The sequence below is a fragment of the Condylura cristata genome, unplaced genomic scaffold (assembly GCF_000260355.1).
Source record: "Condylura cristata isolate star-nosed mole 26May11 unplaced genomic scaffold, ConCri1.0 scaffold00026, whole genome shotgun sequence".
Classification (NCBI taxonomy): Eukaryota; Metazoa; Chordata; class Mammalia; order Eulipotyphla; family Talpidae; genus Condylura; species Condylura cristata.
This window is the reverse complement of record NW_004567127.1, coordinates 14,178,447-14,201,593: the sequence shown is the minus strand read 5'-3', so window position 1 is coordinate 14,201,593 and position 23,147 is coordinate 14,178,447. Positions and strand designations below refer to the sequence as shown.

At 38.4% G+C, this 23,147-nt stretch overlaps 1 protein-coding gene across 1 annotated transcript in view; it reads left to right on the top strand.

The window, feature by feature from the left end:
• CDC14A (cell division cycle 14A) overlaps positions 1-23,147 on the top strand; it is a 159,361-nt gene that overhangs the window by 19,557 nt on the left and 116,657 nt on the right. The window contains exons 3-4 of the mRNA XM_004689736.2: positions 331-406; positions 13,922-14,014. Coding sequence (XP_004689793.1) covers positions 331-406; positions 13,922-14,014 — 169 coding nt within the window. The remainder of the gene's footprint in view (positions 1-330; positions 407-13,921; positions 14,015-23,147) is intronic.

Here is a 23,147-nt window from a genome sequence, read left to right as displayed (position 1 = left end):
ACCATCACCACAGTTCCATGCCCTGGCCCCCCCCTACCCCACGGGGGCCCTTTTAATGCCTGCTTTTCAATCCCTTTAACATCCTGCTAGGGAGATAAATGAAGGTGGGACTTGAAGCTGTTCAATTGGCTCCAAGTGAAGAGACTGGCTACAGTAATTGGATGGCATTAGTAGTGTGATACCATTATTTGGACTACTGTGAGTCAGTGAAATACCCTTCTCCCTGGAGTTAATAAAAATTTGATTATTGCCTTAGTGAAAATAAAAATAAGCATTGATGTTTCTAGAAACTATATTTCTACTAACTACTGCTTTTAAAAAAAATCTCAGTTTCTATGCAGATTTTGGACCTCTGAACTTGGCAATGGTGTACAGATACTGCTGTAAACTAAACAAGAAACTAAAAGTGAGTATTGTAGTGTTGATTACATTTTGGTATTGAAAATCCAAACTGTGAAATCTGACCGGGGGTTGCTGTGCACATACCACTTACTTAGGTAATTTTGATCTTTGGAAATTTATGTGAGTAGTTCAACTAGAAGTTGAAATTGATCCTCCTGATTACCCCACAAAGGACATGTTAACCTCTTTTCATTTTTCAGGATGAATTGAAATAGGAGCTGAATGAAGTCATTGGAATAGTGAGCTAAGAAAGAAAGCACAAATCCTTTCAGGTTGTCATTAATGAATCTATCAGATTCCCTTCTAGAATGATTTTTCTGGAAGCTTCAAGTCTGTTTCCAGACACTGTTATCAAGTGATAAAAGGACTCAGCTCTGCTCTGGGAGCTGTGGGCATACTTTCTGTCTGATTGATAGCAAAATTCTAGCATATTTCTTAAATATTGTCTCCCTAGTTTTAACAGCCAGGTGAGACAGGTGAAATAGCAATACAGAGCATGAACTTTACATGTGACAGAATTTGGGTCATGCATTCAGTATTCGTTCATATTTTTGGTTTTATAGGGGTGTCTGGTTTCATTTTTTGTACTTACATGTAGATTTTAACATGGCATTTTTTTCAAATCTCCAGTTTTATTAAAGATACTTTCCACAAATAATCATGGTATTTCAGGACAAGACAATGGTGGATAAGCATTGTCTACAACAACTTTCACACTCTCCTGTCCTATGGACTATTCAATCCTTGCCACCCTAAAATGCCACCCTAAAGCACAGGGTAAGCCTCACTTGATGCTCTGACCACGGGAAGTTTCGAGTGAGGGTTGACATTTTACACTTAGCATGTTTTTTAACTAAACTTTTTACAAGTCAACCCTGACTTTTGCAAAATGAAATGAAAATGAACAGAATTATCACCGGATGATCTTGAACCACTTCTTTTTTGTGGGATACCATCTCAATGGTGCTGGAAAGTCCAGAGTGCTTGACATACTGGCAACCACTTTTTTTTTGAATCTGTGCTGAGGCAGAGAGAGAGAAGAGGACATAAAAATGAGTTTTAATTTTTCTCCATTTACAAGGTGTTTGTGCCATGGTGGCTAATATATACCAGCGTCCAGGTATCCCTTCTCCTGAGAACCAAGAGGAACTTGAAGGGAAAAATGTTTTCCCTTCCCTTAAATTAACCCAGCTCATATTCAGAAGATATCCACTAATTATTAATTAGTGATCTATGCCTTCCCTCCAAAAGAATGAAGTGTTCTACATGTAAACATCAAACCTTACAAAAAGATGTAGAGCAAATTTTGCATTTTATAAAATGTGATAACAGAAAACATTTCAGACTGTACACTCTGAAGAGCACACCCTTCCCTGAGCCTTTCGGGCCCTTCCAGTGTTCCGGGCTGGTCTGCATGGGCATCTCTGACTTCTGCGGGGTTATTCCCTTCATTGCCAGCATTAGCTTTCCCCTTTTCCCAGTTGGGTCCTTTCTTTCCTTTGTCGAGGCCTCTTTAGGTCTCAGCTCTGGCTTTGGAGCAGCACTTAGCTAACCTTGTGGATTTTCCTGGGGCTCGTCCTTCACCTTGGAGTTACCTACTTTGGTATCCCTTTCAGCTTTTCCCTGTGCAAGATGGTGATGGCTGGGCATGATGGGTGAGGGATGCAGGATGTAGGTGCGCCCCTGGGGGACACAGCAGACCAACTTTGGTTGGTCCAGGGTTCGTTCTTGTCTCTTCCCCTTCACACCATGACTTCCTCTTCCCCCATACCCTTCAGCTCTGGGCCGGTGTAAGGAAAAGTGACACCCATCTACCTATGTATCCGAGTTTTCCTATACTTATTTCATCACATAGAAATGTTTACCTTTTTCTTCCCGTTTTCTAAATCATCTTAAATGTAATGTTTCAGCTTTGAAGGCAAAATTCCGCACAGCATGCTTTTAGTGTTAAGAGCTAAGTTTTATTCATTTTTTTCTGGGAAAAATGTTAATAATGTGACATAGTACAGTTCCTTGTGCATATTAGCTGCTTCATCATTTTTTGATTTGAATGATTTTAATTGTCCTTCCTGATAAAAGAACCTATGATGGGGGATTTCCTATTGAATATGTTTTGTTTACGAATTCACAGTCGTTTGCTGTTTATCTCAATATACTAAATAGTCATGGAATGGCACTGAAGGGAGATATTTAGTTAGTAATCATGTTACATAAGATGTTGCCATCAACCTTTCCAGGAATTTGTATTATCTGATAAAATATATGCAAATTCCCTTTAACTAACTTGGTCTACATTTTTCACATTGAGGCCATTCCCTGTAGTTTAGAAAATGAAATTGAAATGTTTGTATTCACTAGGAAAAAATACACTAAAAATAGTTTAGTAAATATAATAATAGGCTAATATAATCATCATTTCACTAATTTTGAACTGTCAGTGCATCATGGTAATTTTCACATTGTTGATGACTGTCCAGGGTTTGAGGATGTTGCTATTGAACTGAAACCAAATTCCTTTCTACCACAAGACATCAATCACAGTTTAAATTCAAGCCTCAATTTGCAAAATTCATAATAATTTAGTGATGGAATTAAAAAATAGAGAATATAAGTGTGTGGGTTTTGTGCAGGTATTGATAGCTTTTCAAATACTATGATTTTCACTTTAGTTATTTTGTTTTTGAATGTAGATGCCATCTTTTATGAATCTAACCTGCCTTTTTCATTACAGAACATTTTGTTTCATGTAATCAGTAAACTTTGGCATGATATAAAAAATAAATGCACTTTTAATAGATGAATTAGCAAGGGAAGAGTGGTTCATAAAGGAAGTGTTCTTTTGTGTCCCTAGAAATTTCTTTGCTTTCTTGATTAGTTGGTATGTAGTAGGCATGAACTGGGCCGTGAATTGTTAATCATAATTAACAACGTGGGATACGACCACTATCTTGAGTGGTAGAAAGCAAAGGAATCATTATTAGGAAAAAAATAAAGGTGCCGGGCCTTATTCACTATTTACTTATATCAGTTACACAAGAGTAGGTGACTAGAGTTAAGGTTATTTTTCTGCCATATGCTGTTTTGAAGACTACACAAGGATGTATTTGGATTTGTTTTCATTTACAAAGCTTTCTTTCAACAGTATGAAAGTTTAATACAGTTAAACAGTACCCTCTATTCATTTCAGTAACCAGGTAATCTGTTGGATTTCAGAATGACATTGTTAGCTTCAGTACAATTAGTGGGAATCCTATTACTTACCGAAGGAACAAATTTTTGAAACCAAAATGTTAGTAAGTAGGGTTAGCTCAATGAAGCATGCCATGTAGAATCTGTTTTAGGAGAAACAGTGTTTATCAATTCAAGACTATGCTTGCTTTAGCCTTGTGAAATCTCTTACTTCATTTATAAAACAGGTATTATAGAGCTCCCAGGGTGGAGGTTAATATTGCAAAGAGCTGTGTGAATCTTAAAATTCCTACATAAGAAAGTCACTAGTGTAACATATTTGAATTTTGTTAGGGAAATATGATATAGTTCTCACCAAAGTTTAGGAATACCTTCTCAACTTCATAGCTATTATTCCATATAAAAAGCTGTTCAATATAACTTAAGGACTCTAAATGGCCATTTAGTCCAGCCTCCTATTTTAGAGGTGCAAAATGGGAGGCCTGGGAGAGGCATGTGACTTGTAAGGCTGCCAGGTAAAGTCCGGATTAGAGTTCCTGACTCTTGACTGCATTTTAATTAATTAATTAATTTGTTTGTTCATTCGTTCATCTGTCTGTCTGTCTGCCTGTCTGTCTGTCTGTATCTATCTATCTATCTACTTATCTGTTTTTAACTCTGTGCAGAAGAACTGGGGTATAGACCAGAGGTGTGAGAGGATTCATCAGAGACAGAGTGGGGAGCAAAACAGGCAGATTTTACTGAAATAAACCACTGAGGGGAGCAGCAGGTGAGACAGGAGAGGTCTGCGGCGCCATGTGGGTCACCTCCCTGGCTGGGAGCAGACTCAGGCTGTGGCAGTGACAGCACTGAGACAGAACCCCTAGGCCCCCAGGAGGACCCCAGGACTGCATGATTCATGCCTTTTTTCTTTACCTTGGTGCTAGCTGTAGCCTCTGGATTATAATCATGGCAAACTCATGGAACTGCCCAGAATGACTTCACCCTTTTGTCCTGCAGTGGCTTTGAGGCTCTCTGAGGCTCTTTGACTGTTACTGACACTCCAGCTGCTTTGCTTCAGGGATTGACTCTAGGCTTTTCTACAATGAATGTGGCCTTCTTGTTTACCCACCCTGTCCTATCTCTCCCTGCCTTTTCCCTTTTACCCTTTTGTTTTTTCTAGATCTTTAGGCTTCCTGTTCTCTATGTCCATGGCCTCCCTCTTGATGTTTTTTGCTTTACGGGCCATGGTCAGTCATTTTAGTCAGACCTTCAGGCACCTTGATTCCTTACCTAGACAGCCGCACATGCTGTTCTGCACAATTGCTGGTGACTCCTAGTCTGATTGGAAAGCCCTTTCCCCTCTAGTTTGATAACTGCTGGTTCTTTAGAGTGGTCTAAGCTCTCTGGTTTAGAACTTTAGAACGTTCACCACTTCTAGGAAACATCTCTTTGCCTATCTGGTGAGGTTGGAAGTGCTGCCATTTCTCTCCCAGAATTCTCTGTGTAGATCCCTAGTATTGATGGATGAGAGTTTTCTGTTTGCATCTTTCGCACTAGACTATAAACTCCTGGAGGATGGAGGAATGCACTGCAACTTCGTGTTCTCAGTGCCCAGCTCAGAAACTTCCATTGACTTTATCATGATCCTCTTGAATTAAAAAGCTTCTTTTGGCCCTCCCTGGTCGCGCAGAGGGTTAAAGCACAGCACTAAGAATCTAAAGCCACTTCAGCATGAGTTCGATTCCCGCCTGCCCCGGAGGTGACCTACATGGCTCAGCAGACCTCTCCTGACCCTCAGCAATGTACTTCATCAGTTGGCCTGTTCTGCTCCCCACTTTGTCTCTGGTGAAGCCTCTCACCGCCCCTGCACCTCTGGCCTGTACCCCAGTTCTGTATGCACAAATAAATAAATCTTAAAAAAAAAAAAAGCTTCTTTTATCCTTTTGCTTCTAGATGTTTCAAAATAATCTGCCTTCAGCATGTTTACATTCTCGCTCTGCAGTTATCCCTTTGCTTCCTTCTTTACTGACACTGCAGAAGTGATTTCTTGACATCATTACCGAGGGCACTTACTTAATCCTCAAACTCTCTACCTCTATGAATAATTTGGCACTATTTTAACCAAAAACAGTGTCTTGGAATTTGCCTGTGTGATGCTTCACTCCTTTAGGCATATTTTATTTCTACTTTGAAAATTTTTATTTTTCATTAAAGCTTTTGTGACTCCTCTCCTCCTTTATTTGAGGTCTTATGTAGATAGGCAATATTTTTGAATACATCTTATTTCATACCTAAACTTATTTTTTTTATGTCAAAGGTATTTTTTCAAGTTGACAGTTTGAAGCAGTGATTTATTACTATTTTGTGTGTGTGTATGTTTTTCAGAATGGGTCCTGTTCCTGGTGTTCTTTGTTAATTTGGGAACTGGCCATTTTGCAGTGGCCATGGCTTTAGTTGTATTGATTAGAATAAAAATTATTATTCATCAAACAGCTACTTTGATAAATTATTATTCATCAAACAAAGCTGCCATTAACAACAAAACCCCTTGTTTTAAGCTATAGTCTAAATAAAGTAAAAGTGCTAAGAATTCTGCAGCAGTGATAGATCACCTGTTAATGAAGGAAGCAGTCAAAGAGGAAAGATTTTTTTGAAGAGTAGTTTTCCATATTATTTTATGTAAAATGTCATTAGTGGTTGATAGTCTAGAACAGGAATTATTAATCTGCTCTTTCAAGGTGTCTTTAGACCTCTGAAATTACACATAAAGTATTGTATTTACATTTTACTTCTGAGAGAATTCTTAACTTGTCATCAAGTTTTCAAACGGATTCTTGCCACAGATACTGCTAAGACCACCTTGCTGGAATATCAGGGATCGGAAATGAGAAAGATGATGTTTTATAAGGCAGAATACTTCCCCAAATATAATCAATTAAAAAACTTTGGAGGCCCTCCCTGGTAGTGCAGCGGGTTAAAGCACTGCAGTAAGAAGCTAAAACCATTTCAGCATGAGTTCGATCCTCACCTGCCCTGGAGGTGACCACATGGCATGGCAGACCTCTCCTGGCCCGCCCGCTGCTCCCTTCAGCAGTGTACTTTGTCCATCTGCCTGTTCTGCTCCCCACTCTGTCTCTGGTGAAGCCTCTCACTGTCCCTGCACCGCTGGCCTGTACCCCCAGTTCTGTACACATAAATAAATAAATCTTAAAAAACAAAAACAAAAACAAAAAACAAAAAAACTTTGAATTGCTGAGCTAATAATCTGTATGTTTTAGGAGGTCAGTGCAAATTAAGTGGAAGTAAGTCAACTCACTCCAGATGGGACACGAACCTGTATGTTTTATAAACATGTGGTTGAACCTGCTTTTCCTGAAATAGCCAACACAATTTTAACTGTTGATTTCACTTTTCTTCCGAGTAAAGTAAAATCTTTGGGAGGAGAAAAAATCTGTTTCACTGAAAAAGGGGACATGTTCTAGGGCAGTGATTTTAAATATAATATATCTGCTTATGAATCAACAAGGCAGCTACAGTAATCTCAAGGACTATTTTTAAAACGTTTAAAAGAATATGGGCAGAAATGGGAACGAAAATACTCAAAACATCGCATATCACCCTTTCACGGTAAAGGAGGAAGGCGGGATGGTGAAGTAGGTGATTATATAAAGTGCTGGATGAACCTGGCAGATGGTAGAGCTTGGGAGTGACCTTGTTGCCAAATCAACCCGTGCAGTTATCCTCGCTGGCAACTGGGCATCTGTAATGGTGTCAGGTGGTTGTACACAAGAACTCTTGGTAGAATGATCAGACCACCTTCTCATAACTATACAACATTTCAAGATTTCTTCATGAGATCACCTTCTGTTTCAGATTCACGGGTTTTTGTAGGAAGGGGGAGAGAACAAACTATCTTCTAGAGACAGTCATGTAACTTACAGAGGTTCTGGGGGGTCTGAAGCAGTGTGAACTCATGTGCTGGTGAGCAGACAGAGTAAGTCATGGAGTCCTTCAGGAATGTCTAGGCAAGATCCCCTTTCACAGAGAATTCCAGATGCCCTCAACTCTATTATAAAATGTCTGTAGGGCCCTCTCTGGTGTTGCAGCGGGTTAGGATGCAACACTGCAAGCAAGCTGTTCAATTCCTGGCCCTGGAGGTGAGCCACATGGCGCAGCAGACCTCTCCTGACCCGCCTGCTGCTCCCCTCAGCAGTGTACTTCGTAGCCTGCCTGTTTTGCTCCCTACTCTGTCTCTGGTGAATCCTCTCATCACCCCTGCACCTCTGGCCTGTACTCCAGTTCTGTAGGCATAAATAAATAAATCCTTTAAAAAATATTTATAGCAACCTTTGTCTGACATGTAAACTACTTTCATCTGATGTGCCATGTTATTAATGAAATATATTGTGTTTGTAACAGAATGTACCATGCACAGACACCATTTTTTTTAAAGGAAACTATTCAATCTCTTTTATTGTAGCTCTCAATGAAAACATAAACCATGTTTTGTTTTATACAGCCAAAGAAAATTTTCAAGAATATCCCTTTCCTGGGAATGTTGGAGGTAAAACATGTAGAGGTCATGGCTGCTCACAGGAAGACCTGTTCATTTTATGGCTTTTGCAATGAGATGACCACTGATTGCTGTGGAGTTTCTGAATGCTGTGGCCTTTCAGGCTACCCTAGTCACCTGTAAGATGCCTTGGTCACTTTCCTCCCTGTGCTGTGATGTCCTTAGTTTGACCACCATCATTGGCAAAGTTTGCTTGTATAGGGAAGTGCACGCATGGGCTCAATTTTTATTAAAGAGTACATTATGCAGACTGCATTGATTCTTCCTAGCTCAATCAGAATGACTCACACAGCTCCATGAAATGTGTCCTAACCAAGTGACTTAAAGATTTTACTTTTGAGCATGGTCAACAATTTATCCAAAGGCTGCTTAAAAATCTGTGGTTCTTTAAATGGATTCTTCACTCTTCTTTTTTGGCTTAGAGCTTAATTGTGTTACCTTTTGTCTGTGACCTCAAGGTCTAAGCTGGACATGTGCATGTCACCTCATTCCGCCATAGCCGAGGCTCTGTGTGATTTGTGCAGCATGCCATCATTAACTCTGAGTTGCTGTGGCTCACGTTTTACAAGGAGTGATCCCACTAAAAGGCAACCTTTCATGTAGCTTTCTTTTGCCAGACAAAATGTCTGGGGTCAGTACTTCATTCTAACTTGTTTTGTCATCATACTTTGGATGATAAGCATGTTAAACATTTATGTGCTGCATCACATACTTGGATTTAGGTAAGAGTGCTAAAACTGACTCTCAGGTAAGCAGTACAGGTCTGGACATTTCTGTAAGTTTGACTATGTTAATTTATTCAATTCTGAACCCTTACTTTTTTTTTTTTTAATCTTTCTTAAATGAAACAGTTATTTAAGTGCCAGTAATTATGATCTTTTCTTTTGTCCTTGCTGTGCTGTGAATGCATCCTTGGACATTCTCTTTCTTTTGTAATAAGATTTGGCTTGATGTTTCCCTTGTTTAGCATCATCAAATAATCATTCAACTGTGAGCATTTAGGAAGCTAAAGACTGGGGTTCCATACCCCTTGTTGCCACATGTCTTAGCACTGTGCTGGTCCCATAGTTACTGCTCAGTTTATGCTGATAGAACCAATGGAATTTTCTTCAGTCACCACCTCCAGTACCTACATTTGGTAAACTGGTTGTTTATGGACTATATTTAGTATATGGATATATTTTGTTGAGTGTGAAAGCTATTTAAGAATTTTGAATTCATGATCAATATCTGTACTTTATGAAATTAAGAAAAAATTCTGGACTTCTGGATTCTTTTAAAATTGCAGTATCTGATTTTGGGTCCAGATTCCCATACAGGAGCAGCAGGTAGGAGCTAGGTCTGATTTGGATGGGGTATGCAGTTTTTTTTTTTTTGTGCTCATAGATGTACTTCATATTCTTGGCCCCTGAGAACATTTTAATTTTGAGCCTTTGGAATAAATGCCATTTAAAGCAGCTTAGTTACCAAATCATTAAGGAAACTTGTTCTTAAGGTATATCACCTGGATTGCATGAATTCACATTGTAATAACGTTTTCCAAGGAATTTGGGGGAAATGTGTTTTTTATAACATGCTTATGTAAGTATGGGCCCTGATGTAGATTTCCTAAGAATTTAAATGTCTTTTGGGGCTACTTGACTGGATGGAAAGTATTTTAGGATTCATATGGGGTCAGACATGTGTCTGTAAAACTTTCTCTAAAACTGAGCACTGGTTTTCTGTAGTACATTTCAATATGTGGATTCTGAAACATCAGCTTTACTGAGGAACCTGTTAGAAAGGCTTATGTTCAGGCCAAGCCCTACTAATCAGAAACTCTGAGGTCGCGGCCAGCAACCATATTTTAATAAAGCTTTCTAGGAAGCAGTCAACCAGTCTGATAGGAGGATGAAAGATAATAATAAAATATCTATTGACATTTTGTTAATTTCTGCAAAGCTTTGGTCATATTGACCATGGCAATCTGAGAATTATTTAGATTTTTAACCATGAAACTTGTTATGGTCCTCTAAAGGACATTTACCAAATCATCAAGCTTAGGGAGAGAGTTCTGGAATTCTTCCCTCTATTATGCCTGTGGTGTCAAAGTTCACAGCAGGCCCTCTCTGGCTTCTAGCTTGTGTATGCATATGCTGGTATTTCAGCCCTGCCCATTTCTGGTTTGGGAGTCACTGTATCTCTGTCAAACTGGCCCTGTTCCTTTTGCTTTGGGAAATGATGCATAATAGCAAGTCACCAAAAAATGTTAGCTGCTGTTGCTGCTATTGTAGGGATCTGGCTGTGCTCACTTAGGTAAGGTCTATATTCTAATTTCCAGGTAGAAATCTGAAATATAGCACAGTGACTACAGGTTATAATTTGTAATGGGTCATGTGTGGCTTTGCTGCAGAGTAAGCAAGTAGGGCTGAGGCCTTACTATTCCTTCTGATATCATCTCTGTATTTTCAGATTACATTCATTTTTTTTTTTTTTTGGCCAATTTCTAACATTACCTTGAATCTGCAATAGAGAAGTCACTGGAAGCCACAGTTGATGGTATAATTTTGCAGGTGTTTTCGTTAAGGGACTGGCCAGCAGTACAGAACACAGTAAGGCCAGAGCAAGGAAGAGATAGCTATTGAGTTTGGAGACAGTTCTGATAGCAAGGCAGAATCTGACTCATTCATACATAAATGGACTCATTCATAACATAAAATCTGATGATCTTTAGACGGTGCCTTTCTTTCCTTGCATGATAAAGTTCTTCCATGAAATTTCTCAAAGGATGAGCCAGATACTCCTCTAAAGTTACTTTAGTCATCAATATCTCCAGTGTTGCAAACCCCCGGAGGGGTCCGCTGACTGCTCCGTGTGGGCAAATGTAGGAGACTCTGAGATGCAAAAGAAACTGAAGCAGGAGTCTGGGGTTTAAAGTCCGAAGTCTGTTTATTAGGACTGCCCATGGGTATATATGGGGTCCGTAGGTGCAGGGAAAAACAGAAAATTTGCCCAACACAGGGTATGCGGTGCATGCTTGTACTGGACCTAGAGGCTTCTTGTAGCTTCTGCTTGATACAAAGTAGTGGCTGCAGCTATTTGCAGGACAGAGTGCACTGTGCTCTGCTGGCTTGTTTGTTGGCCTTACAGGGGCGTGTGCTCACCCATGCACAACATCAGCCAGGGTGGACAGGTACTTGAGGTCTTGCAGAGTTAGCCACACTCCAGTGTATTGTTTCTTTGATAGGTAGCAAGCAGACAGTTCTTTTTCTTTCTTTCTTTCTTTTTTAAAGACCAGGATATACATAACATTTGAATGCAGATAACATTTGTTTTGGGATATAAACCAATCCTATAAAGCATCAGCTAAAGAGTTGGTAAATGTTTTGTTATGCCTGAAATTTTTTATTCCAGCACCAGAATATTTCCCCTGTTGAACAATTGCTGCTGTAACTGGCAAAGGATAACCCATAAGAGGGAGGTCAGGAGGGAAACCAGAAGCTTTGTAGTATATGGGTTTTCTTCTTTATCATTCACTTCAAATTAGTTTTGACTCCTCAAATGAGAACTGAACTCTCTGAGCTGACCAAAGATCTACTTGGCTGGCAGCACTAAGCAGGTCTTTTTGTGAGTATAGTGTTTTTGAGCATTACCTGAGAAAAATGCTTGAATTCCAAAAAACATTTCAGCAAGGTAAATAAGTCACACAGAATTATTAAAAAAAAAAAAAAAGAAAAGAAAAAGCACCCAAAATAAACATTTTAAAATTTCTCAGTGGGCTTTGTATAGTCTTTATGTGACATGATTTCAGAACACTTAAAATGTTGAAAAAAAATTCTTTGACAGTGCTTAAAATTTTAATTTATCATATTTACTTAGAAAAAATTACAGTTATACAGTGAAGAAAAACTTCCCTCAGAATTCTGCCCTTTTGGCTTCCTGGTTCCCATCCCAGGATGGCCACTGCATTGCACATGCTTTAGAAAGAGAGAGAAAAAAATGAAAACCAAGCACACGAAAAGTTACTGGGGAAAAAAGACACTGAATAGGCCATGGGCGATAAAAGAGCAGCAATATGAGTTTGTCACTTTTGGCAGGTGGATTTGTAAATTGAATTCCACATGATGAAATGAAATATCATTTCTTAGTAGAAAACAGCATCAAAACAGATAATCCTGACTTCAGGCTAGATTGCTGATAGTTTCCTGTCACCTACGGTGTTTCAGGGCACAAGAAGTGTGAATAGATGATGAGCCAGAGAGCTGTGGAGTCCCAGTTATGGGAAGCAGTCTTCAGGTATGAGAGCCAAAGATAAGGATGCTTAGTTCTTAAAAGCCTTGCCTCCTCTTCCAGTAAATCAAGCCTAACTCCATGGTAGATAACAATAGTGGCAAACAAATGCGTAGTAAGATAAGAAAAGGAAACATGTAGACAGACGGTTGAAGTCTATGTCACTTCAGTGTATGAACTTGGCTGAACTGCACTCAGTAAAATGTGGCTTTCCCCTCTTTATTGCTTAGGAGTATTTTTGTAAGTGTCAGGAAATACGGACTATGTTACCGAGAGTCCCTCGATGAGGCAAATACTGAGGGCAACATAACTTTCAGAACATGTGACTGCTGATTATCAAAGAAGTACCTGGCTTGAAGTGGTGAGGTATCGAAGAGAAATCTATACACCTATAGCTATGTTTCCTGTGGTTCTGTGTTACCATTTCATCTTAGAATAGACTTCAGAGTTGAAGAGGGGATAAAGAAACATATGGTTGAGCTCTATTTGTATTTTCTTTTTTTTGTATTTTATCAGAGGCTTTAAAAGCAGAAATTCTATTTGGGGTGTGGTGAAAGTGTAAGATACAAAAAACAGCTTTCATAGTTAGGCATTTATTGGTAATTATTAAAATGTACTTATGTGTGTATATTTTGAAAACCACAGGTCAAGATGTTTGAACTATTTTGATGTAGGAGGAAGCTGAGCAGATTTCACTGAGTTGTGTCTGTGTTCTCATTGTTGTATATTTGAGTTCTGATTAATAATTTGGCTTCCTTTTAACAGATTTTTTATTTGTATACTTTTCATTTTAAGCATGTACACCATATTGTTTATTTTGGAATTAAATGGGCATGCAATACATTTGGTGGCAAGTAGATTTTTTATAATTGCTTGAATTCATTCAATTAATATATGATTACTCTATTCAGATATTTGCTGATATAATCCTTGTGATAGTTCATTTTTTTCTGTTAACTATTTTCAGATAATTAAAAAGAGACTTCTAGAAATTTCTAGGAAGAAAACATTAATATTGGTGCTCTAATTTTAAAAAGTTTTTAGAGAGGAAGGTAGACTGGCTGGTATGTCTGAAAACACTGTATAATATAAAAGTATAAATAACTTCTGGGAGTGGGAATGGTATGTGGGAAAGAATGAATCCACTTTAGAGAGAGCATTGAGAGCAAATCTTCAAAAAAATGGTTCCTGCTAATAAAGGTGCCAAGAATGTACTGTTGTTAGTCTTCTTTCTTGGTTGGAAATACAGTTGTTCTATAGTCAATTCTTACATCATGAATGGATGGAAAAATGTCTGAGCCAGATGGCCCTCCCACTGGGCTCCCTCGCTCATATCTAGATGTCATAGACATTAAAATAGAAAGCTGTTAAATTTACTGATCGTGACACGTCTTTGAAAATTAAGATAAAATTAAGAATTAAATTAAGATTAAAATTAAGAAAATTATCTTCTGTACATACCAGTGTTGTCTCTATAGTTGCACTAACTCTTAATTCCTTTTCTAGTCATACAGCTTATCAAGAAAGAAAATAGTGCATTACACCTGTTTTGATCAACGGAAAAGAGCAAATGCAGCATATTTGATAGGTGCTTATGCTGTAAGTACTTTTTCATGATTATTTTCTATAATCAGGCCAATGGAATGCTGACAAATAAAATCAAGGCCATTTTGTTTTGGTGGAATTGGGAGATGGTGAGATTGCTAAAATCTGGAGAACTTAACCTAGCATGGAAGTGGGGACTACCTCTGAGAGATTGTTTACTCTTGGGTTTTACTTTCCAATAGCTAATGAGAATTCTGGAACCTCAGTATATAACTTGGGGTTTTAGTTAAAAGAATGCCCAGGAAAAATATGTCCAGAAAAAAAAATTATATAAATTCTCTCTCTTTCTCTTTGGGGTACAAGGAAATCTGAGATTGCATGGGGGGAAGAGTTAATATTATAATGATTGCTATTAGCAACCCAGTCATTTATAAAGTGTGGCTGTAGACAAGTTGAATATAAATCCTGCATATGTTACAGCCTCTTTAATAACTGTTGAGCTGTCAGAAAGTCATGGCACGTTTCTTGTACAGAAAACAGAAAAAAAAAAATGTAATGACTTTTCCAACAATTCAATAGATAAGATTTAAAAATAATTTTGATTAGAAACACTATTGTCTTGAGTGCAGAAATGTAAATATAGGTTTCATGTGAACACACTACAGAGTTTCAATATATTTACATATATATGTGTATATATATATATAGATTTTTTTTCTATATATATTGGGATTGGCCCAAAACTTGGAAAGAATAAACCATTACTACAAATATGTACTTGCAACCTCTAATAACATTTATGGATCTGTGTGATACTCGGTGAAGAATATGTGTTCTAAAGGTGGAAAGAGATGTCATTTCCCCTCATCTTTAGGGAGGGTCTGTTCTCCTCTGAAGCTTGGAAGCACGCTGCTGTGTGACCTTTCAAGGCCTCCTCCTGAAGACCGTTTCGGAAGAAGGCACTTGCTACTAGACATCAAACTATGCTACATCAAACCAGAAACTCCAGGGGTGTTGCTGGAAAGACTGTCAGCTGTTGGAGAGTGTGGGCTAAGCGGTGTGACAGGCAGGCAGGCAGGCAGGCAGGTAGGCAGGCAGACAGACAGACAGGCTGGCAGACAGACAGGCAGACAGACAGACAGACTGCTCCAGGGCCTTGTCTCCAAGACTGAGATGCCCAGCTCAGCTCTTCTCTCCTAATTGGGCTTATAAAAAAGGGACTATTATAAAATATTTTCTAAAGAAAATGTTAAGATCGGTCTTTAGTTAATGTGGGTATTTAAATGTTTAGAAAGGAAACTAGACTGATAATGTTTAAAAACACGTGTAATATGCAAAGTATAAAAAACTTTTCTGAGAGTGGGGGTAGTATCTAGGGAATGAAAAATGTAAATTGATTTTATAGGAAAGATCAAATCTCCAAAATGGCTCTTGTTAAAGAAGCTGCTGATAAAGGAATGGATTGATGATACTACTATTAATTCCTCTTCCTCCTCCTCCCCCTTGCAATTAAGATTTCCTCTTATCTCAAGTGAAACTTTGGTCCAGCGCTTTGAGGTTTTTCCTCCCCTCCCCCCTTCTCCTGTAGATGTCTTGGTAGAACAAGGAATCATGGCTAAAAAAATCAGAAAACATTTTTCACCCTGAAGTGTTTCTGGGGTGATGGGTATACCCCTTGATCTCTCAGCTTTCTTTAGTATCCTTAGCTGGAAGGAAGAAGCTTGGATATAATGATCTCTAAGTTTTCTTCTAATACTGAGAATACTAGGATTATTTGTAGTGCCAGCTAAGCTGTTGCTTTTAAGAGCATACAGGAAAAGCTGGCTGTTGGCATGAAGGTTCAGTGAATTGTTGGTAAGCTGAATGAAGTAGGCATGCTTATTTTTCACTTTGCATTGATAATGATTATTTATTTGAAAGTGATAATTGGCACTGCTTTTAAAATATCAAAACCTGTAATAATGTCTGGACTCAAGCCATGTAAACAAATGTCTTTCCTAAGGGGCTTTGTGATGTCATGTGAGAGTGTTATTGGTGGGTCCTTTGTCATAGAGATTGCCCCTGGGAAGAATTCATCTGTTTCTTTCCTCCCTTTCCTATTTAATGCCTGTCCTGCCTCTTACTGGTGTCCTCCTTAATTTCAGCATGGCACCCCTAGAATTTTGAAAGGAAGAAGCTATAATTGATGTGTTGATTTGGGAGAAAATGTCTTCTAATGTTGGAGTTTCTACTACCGTTAAGCAACTGACTGTGGCTTGGTTGTGGAAGTGCTGAAATTAGTAGAAGCTTATCTTACATGCTAGTTTTCAGTCCTGAGTTGTGCAGCCTGATTATTCTTGTATTGGCCATTTGCCAATTGGTTTTCTAATTTTGGAAATGCATTCTCCAGGAAGCCTTTTTTTTTTTTTTTTTTTAAAGATTTATTTATTTATTTGTGCATACAGAACTGGGGTACAGGCCAGAGGCTCAGGGGCGGTGAGAGGCTTCACCAGAGACAGAGTGGGGAGCAGAACAGGCAGATCGACGAAGTACACTGCTGAGGGGAGCAGCGGGCGGGTCAGGAGAGGTCTGGCTCGCCATGTGGTCTCCTCCGGGGCAGGCAGCAGGCGGGAATCGAACTCATGCGGAAGTGGCTTCAGATTCTCGGTGCTGTGCTTTAACCCGCTGCGCCACCAGGGAGGGCCTCCAGGAAGCCTTTTAACATAACACTCAATAAAAATGAAAACCAAGAATTGTGATCTCATCTTGAAGAGAACTTTGTGCCTTATTTCCTACAGTCTATATGTACTTAACTAGTGACACAAATCTTGTAAGAAGCTATTAGTAATGAGCATTATACATGCATCACAATTAAACTTTGCATGTACTTAATATGGATGTCTCAGTCTCCTTGGGGAAACCATTTAACTCAAGTCTGCATAGCCTATACAATGAGCAAGTGGTGGAGGTGTGATATTTTTCCAGAGAGAAGTCTTTAACAGTGAAGACAGTCCTCTTTTTAAAAATATGGAATCAGCCTTCTGTCATAGGGCATTGACTAATAAAAGGGATTTTGTACTAAGATAAGTCTTTTCCTCTGATCCTTAGTTTTCTCATTTGTGAAATTTGGATCTTGTCTGCCTTGTAGGATTTTATACAGGTCCCAACTACCTGATAGCTGCCCACATATATCTTAAGTAATATCTCACATTTATTATGGCAAAATGGAACCTATTATTTCTTCTCGCCATAAACCTACTTGTTTTCCTCTTCATAGTCTTTTTAGTCAATGAACTACCATCATTGACTTGCTGGATCAATGGACAGTAGTTATTTTGATTCCTCTTATTCCCTCTTCACACATTCTACTCATCAATAAGTTTATACCACTAAAACCTATATTGAATCAGAATACATCTTTCCATTTCTCTTGCTATCACATTCTTGTTTATTGGATGACCATAGCTTCACACATCAGTTCCTTTTTATTCTCTTGTTTCCTTTTAAATCCAGTTGTCAGGCAATTGTCAGTGTAATCTTTTTTAAAACATGTAAATTCAGATTATTCATCACCCTGTTTTAAATGTGTAATGATTACTCACTATTCTTGGCATAAAATTCAGTCTCCTTACCAGTGTCATTAAGATCTTCCATCTGGCCCTCTCTCCTTGCTCACAATATTCTATCATGCAACCATGAATATCTCAGCTGTACTAGACAGCTTTAATATTTCTGTTCTCTCTATGTAGAATGTTCTTATCTCAGACTTTTGCCTTCCTGGGTCCTTCTAATGTTACTTCCTTCAAGAGACTTTCTCTTAAGTTTTACTCTGTTACCATCATCCCTCTACTTGTCTTATTTTCTCTTAGCACTCTACTATTTGAAATTATATTTTTATGTATTTACTTACTTATTATTTCTTTCCTAGACTAAAGGGTTGGGCTCTTGTCTCTTTCATTCTTTGCTGTGTCTAGGGGGTAATAAAGTATTTAACAAGTGGTTAAGCCCAGGCATTTACCATTTGAAATAGTTGCTCACCTCAGCGGATACTTCCTGCTGTGCTGAATCATGGAGAAGTCCAGGGTGGGGAGTCTCAGGGAAGAGACAATTGTAGCTAGGGTGGACAGGGCCAAGTGCTGTGAACTAACTGTTTCAGCTTAGAACTGTGCCTGGCACATTACAAGTCCTCCATAATTATCTACTGAGTGAATGAATAATAAGATGAAAGAAAGAAGGAAGTTAGTTTTCTCCAGGTAACTCCTTTTTAAAAACACATTGGGCATGAAGTATAAAGTGATATCTTCCTCATGACCAGAATACTTGTGGTAATGACTGAGCCAATATGGTCTTCAAAGTTGTAGAATCAAAGCAGAGATCACAGGCCACAGGCAATTCCTGTTATAGGAAGTCACGTCCCTACCTTGCTGGGTTGGCTTTATTATTATTTTTTTAGATTAACTTTTTTCCCCCACTTTTTTCTTCAATCGCAGTAAAGCACAGATAACATTTACTGTCCTGACCTTTTTAAAGTGTGTAGTTAAGTGGCATTAGCAAATTTATGCTGACCCACAATTATCTTTATACATTGCTTATGTGTGTGACAACTTATGGTCACCATTGTGTACCTGCAGAATTGGGGTTCTGCTTGTGATTTTCCACTAGAATATGACTTGTGGTATGTCACAGAAACTTGTGCTTCTATTTCCCTCTGTCTAAGTGGGGAAAGCCTTTTTTTTTTTTTTTTAAATGTTTCATCTCTGAGAACTGTCATGCAGATTAAAAGGAGAATACAGAACATCATCTTTGTGAGGAATCCATAAGCTCGTCTCTGAGGGAAGTCTAAAAACCAAGATTGTTAAGAGGATGTGACCATGGGCTGTCACAATGACACTTAGCAGATGACAGGCACGCCTTTCTGGGAAGTCCCTACTCATGAAGCTTCTCTTCCATGCCCTAAACTTTGATAATGCTGTAGACAATGTCATTTTTGAGTTCGGTTGAGTTCGGTTGCCTAGATCACCATAGCACATATAAATTTGAAGAGGATGTCTTTAGAAAATTATAAGTAAAAATTAATGTAGTTCATGCCGCAGGCTTAACTATTATTTTCAGTCCATGGACCTATCTGTGGTTGAGATCCAGGAGAATTTGAGTGAGGCCTTGATGACTGAAGGGCTGGGAAAATAATGTCATCAGAACAAGTTTCCTAAGTGTATTGTTACAGAAAATTGAGAGTTAAAGAATTATTGTTTTCTTTTTTAGATATAGGGTGGATGCCCAAACAGAGGTGCTAACCACATTCTATCTTCCTTGGCCAGTACTTGTTAAGTGCAACCATTGCTCAATCATCACTTAACTGCAATAGGAGGAAACCAGGTATCATGCATGACAAGGCTGAGGTTTGCAGACTTTCCAGCCATTCTGTGGACGACACTTTACTAGTTACAGTTGACCTCAAAGTTTGCCACTCATTGCAAAGAGTCATTCCCCATCTGCCAACTGAGATTGAGATCGATGCCTTTGGCTGAGCCACAGATCTTAAAGCCACTGATAATAGTTGTATGTCTGCGGCAGATTATTTCACTCATCCAGGTTCCTGTGTTTTTCATCTTTTAAATCGAGATCTCATGCCAAGGCTGTTGGAGGACTGAAAGAGGTCATGCTCATAAAGGGGTCCACTCAGTGTCTGGCAGTTGAAGCATTAAGAGTGGTGACTATGTGGTAAAGTTCTGGGTTTTGGAAGAAAACATACAGAAAGTTCTCTGAGTCCATATCTTACTTCCTGCTCCTCAGTTTGGTGCTTAGACCTTTGGAAATCTGAGGGCTGTTCCCAGCTTTTTGTCTATTTATCTTTGCCACTTTTGTCTTTTTTTAAAACTTGAATCCTTTCTTGGCTCAGTAGCATTCCATGGCTGTGAATCTGTTTGGGAGAATTCACTAAAAGATGTGAGTGTAAGACTATCTTCTCTTTTGTTAGGATGATACTTTCTTGCACTTGAAAGGAAGAATGTGTCTAATCAAATGAATTTCTCTTCCATAACTGAAGAGTTATAATAAGTGTTCAGGCACTCATTAAGTCAATCAATGTTTATTTAGCTCACATAAGCACTGTGATGGGCTCTCGGGAATAACTCTGCCTCCCCCAACAATAAATGACAATAAATGAATGAATGCCTAGCTTAAAATGGGGCCAGATCAACAACAAAAATTTTGCAATGTGTGCAGGTGGTGCCAAACTTGGGTAAATATTAATGCCCTCACCAAGTGTTTATCATACATCATGCTTGTTCCAGGAATGCAGGACATTGAGGTGACTAGCTGGTGTGGGGTTTGGGGAACCTGGGTCAAACCCAAGGGAAGCAGGGATCAAAGAGGGCCAATTCCAGCAGGTCAAGCTAGGGAAGGAGTATTGGATGCTATTTTGGGGGAAGGGAAAGAAAGGCTGGGAGATGACCATACTTTAAGTAAGTAGGTCAGAAAGAAGATATTTTAATTAAAGTTAATTTTTTTTAATTTAAAAGGTGACCTAACTATATTATAGAAGAAAAACAAGAAAATCCTTTATTGCATCACTTTAAACCTGAACTACCTATTATTAACTTAGGTGTAACTTCAGTGCAGCTATGTGAACCTTTTTTGCACTTGGCTTACACATTTTGCCTTTTTTACACTCACATGACCAAATAATATTCCATTCAGAGAGCATATTGTTTGTCTAACCTCTTAATTTCCTGTCAAAATGCTTTATAATGTGACTAACATCTTTCTGTGTTATAAGTGTTTCTTTTTGTGGATTTTTTTTCTGTCATTAGATTGCCAGAAATAGGAATAGTAGGTTTAAAAAAATTTTTTTTGGACTCTTGGAGAAAAAGCTATTTTTAATACTAATTTGCACTGAATTTGGTATTCTGTGAAGTCTCCAGTTTCATATACCTTTGGATATGATATCTAGATAGCAGAGATTTATGAGCTTAACTGATGGAAATGATGCCTCATTATTTTCATGAATCATTTCTTTACTTTCAAAGTTTATTATCCCTGTTGCTAGAAAAGGCTTATTATCATTTTGAAATATTTGTGCTTTTAAAGTTTGTTTTCTGATTTTGGCCCTTTTAAAAGTTGAAAACTGACTACTAGCTTCTTGCCTTCAAAAACTACAGTAATTTCCTTGTATCTAATATATCAACAGATGCAAACCCCTTGAAATTACTGATCCTAAATTACTCTCTTTACAGTTTTTTTCTCTTTACAGTTTTTATAAGAAATTAGAAATTCATATACTTTAAATTCTATTTCTTATCAAAATGCTGTCTTAATAACTATTTCCATATACCTGAATACAAAGATAATTTATTGGAACTGCTGATAATATCCCTATTGATTATTCAACACAGAGCTGGTCTAGTGAGTGATATTCAGAACAGAACTATTTAAAAGTGGTGAGTGTGTGGAAAATGGTAAACCAGGCCAACTTACTCCGAATTTGCTTTTGTTTTCATTGTTTGGACCAAACATGTTTGTTTCCTTATCTCCAACTTTTAATTTATCTATAAATTGCTGCTTGTCATTAAACAAAACAAAACTATAGCTTACACATTTATGTAAAATGCAAGCAAAATTACCAAGGCAAATAGCTATATAAAATAGAGGCATTTATCTTAAATAGTTCCTGAAACAGTCACATAGCAGATGTCAGGTGCAATTGCAGCAGCTTCTTGATAAATCTAACAGATAACGTTTGCTTCTGCTTGTGGAAGTTTGTGGAAAGGAAGGGAGGAGGGCTCGTGGCTGGGGCAGGGCAATTTCCTGTGTGCAGTTCCTTCCTTTTATACTTTGATAGGCAAGAAAGAGGCTTTTGTGATATTGCCTGTAAATGGGCCAGACAGGCTTTTATCCTTATAGGCTTGTAATTTCGATGGCTTTGAAAACAGGTCAGACAGTCTAAAGTTGTACAGCATTTTCAATTTCACACTCTTTGAGTCTGCAAGCTCTGTTAGTCATTCCTGTATGGGTAGAGCAGTAGTATTTTTTATTCAACTTTCCTTAGTTGTTTCATTTAGCTGTAGGTTAGGAAGATCAGTAGTTGACGTTTTATTTGTGGAAGGCTTGTTTTTCAAGTTAAGTGGAGTAAGTCCTTCCAGTATTTTTTCCCTATTCTTCCTCTGGCATCCTGCTAGCAACTTGGCTCTGTGCTGTAAATAAACTCTCAGATTTGAATGCGCCACCACACCTGAACACACACCCCTGTACTCACACACGGTCATACACACTCATATACACTTATTGTACCGAGTAATTTTAAGTGTTAATATACTGTAAGTGCTTACATAACCTTGAAAAGACATATACCTTCTCTTGTGACAAAGTTTGTGTTCATTTCTTTCACTTTTGTACTATATTAAAGGGGTGTACTTTTTAAAAATTTTTATTATATTACTTTACTTTTTACATATTTTTGTGCATTTTTCCATCTCAGTTGGATTCCCCTTGGGTTTCCCATCACCAAATCACCCATGTGCCAAGGGATGTACTTTTTAAAGATTTATTTATGCATACAGAACTGGGGTACAGGCCAGAGGTACAGGGTGGTGAGAGGATTCACCAGAGACAGTGGGGAGCAGAACAGGCTGACTGATGAAGTACACTCCTGAGGGGAGCAGTGGGCGGGTCAGGAGAGGTCTGCTGTGCCATGTGGATCACCCCTGGGGTGGGGATTGAACTCATGCTGAAGTCGCTTTAGTTTCTTGGTGCTGTGCTTTATTTAACCTGCTGCGCCACCAGGGAGGGCCCCAGGGATATACTTGAAATTTTATATTTATGAAACAGGGACATCTATTTTGTTCCTTACAGCAGCCCTAGCATCTTGAACTGTATCTAGCAGTTCGAAATGCTTGCTTAAGTATTTGTGGGATGAGTGAGTGACTGTTCACTTGGTAAACATTAATAACATCCATAGATACCATGATAGAATCATTATCTTCCAGTGGTTATCTTCCACAGTTCTTGGAAATATTAATATGGACTCATTTCTAAGCTGGGGTGCTTAATAATAAAGATGTTAGTACTACTTAAAAATAACAGTAAGAATCAGTGTTTTGATCACCATTCTTTTAGGTTACTAAGCAAACAAGGATGTTTTATATAGCTCACTCCAAAATTTTAGAGTTGACATGGGCTTTGTTAACATATCCCAAACTACAGTCAGTAT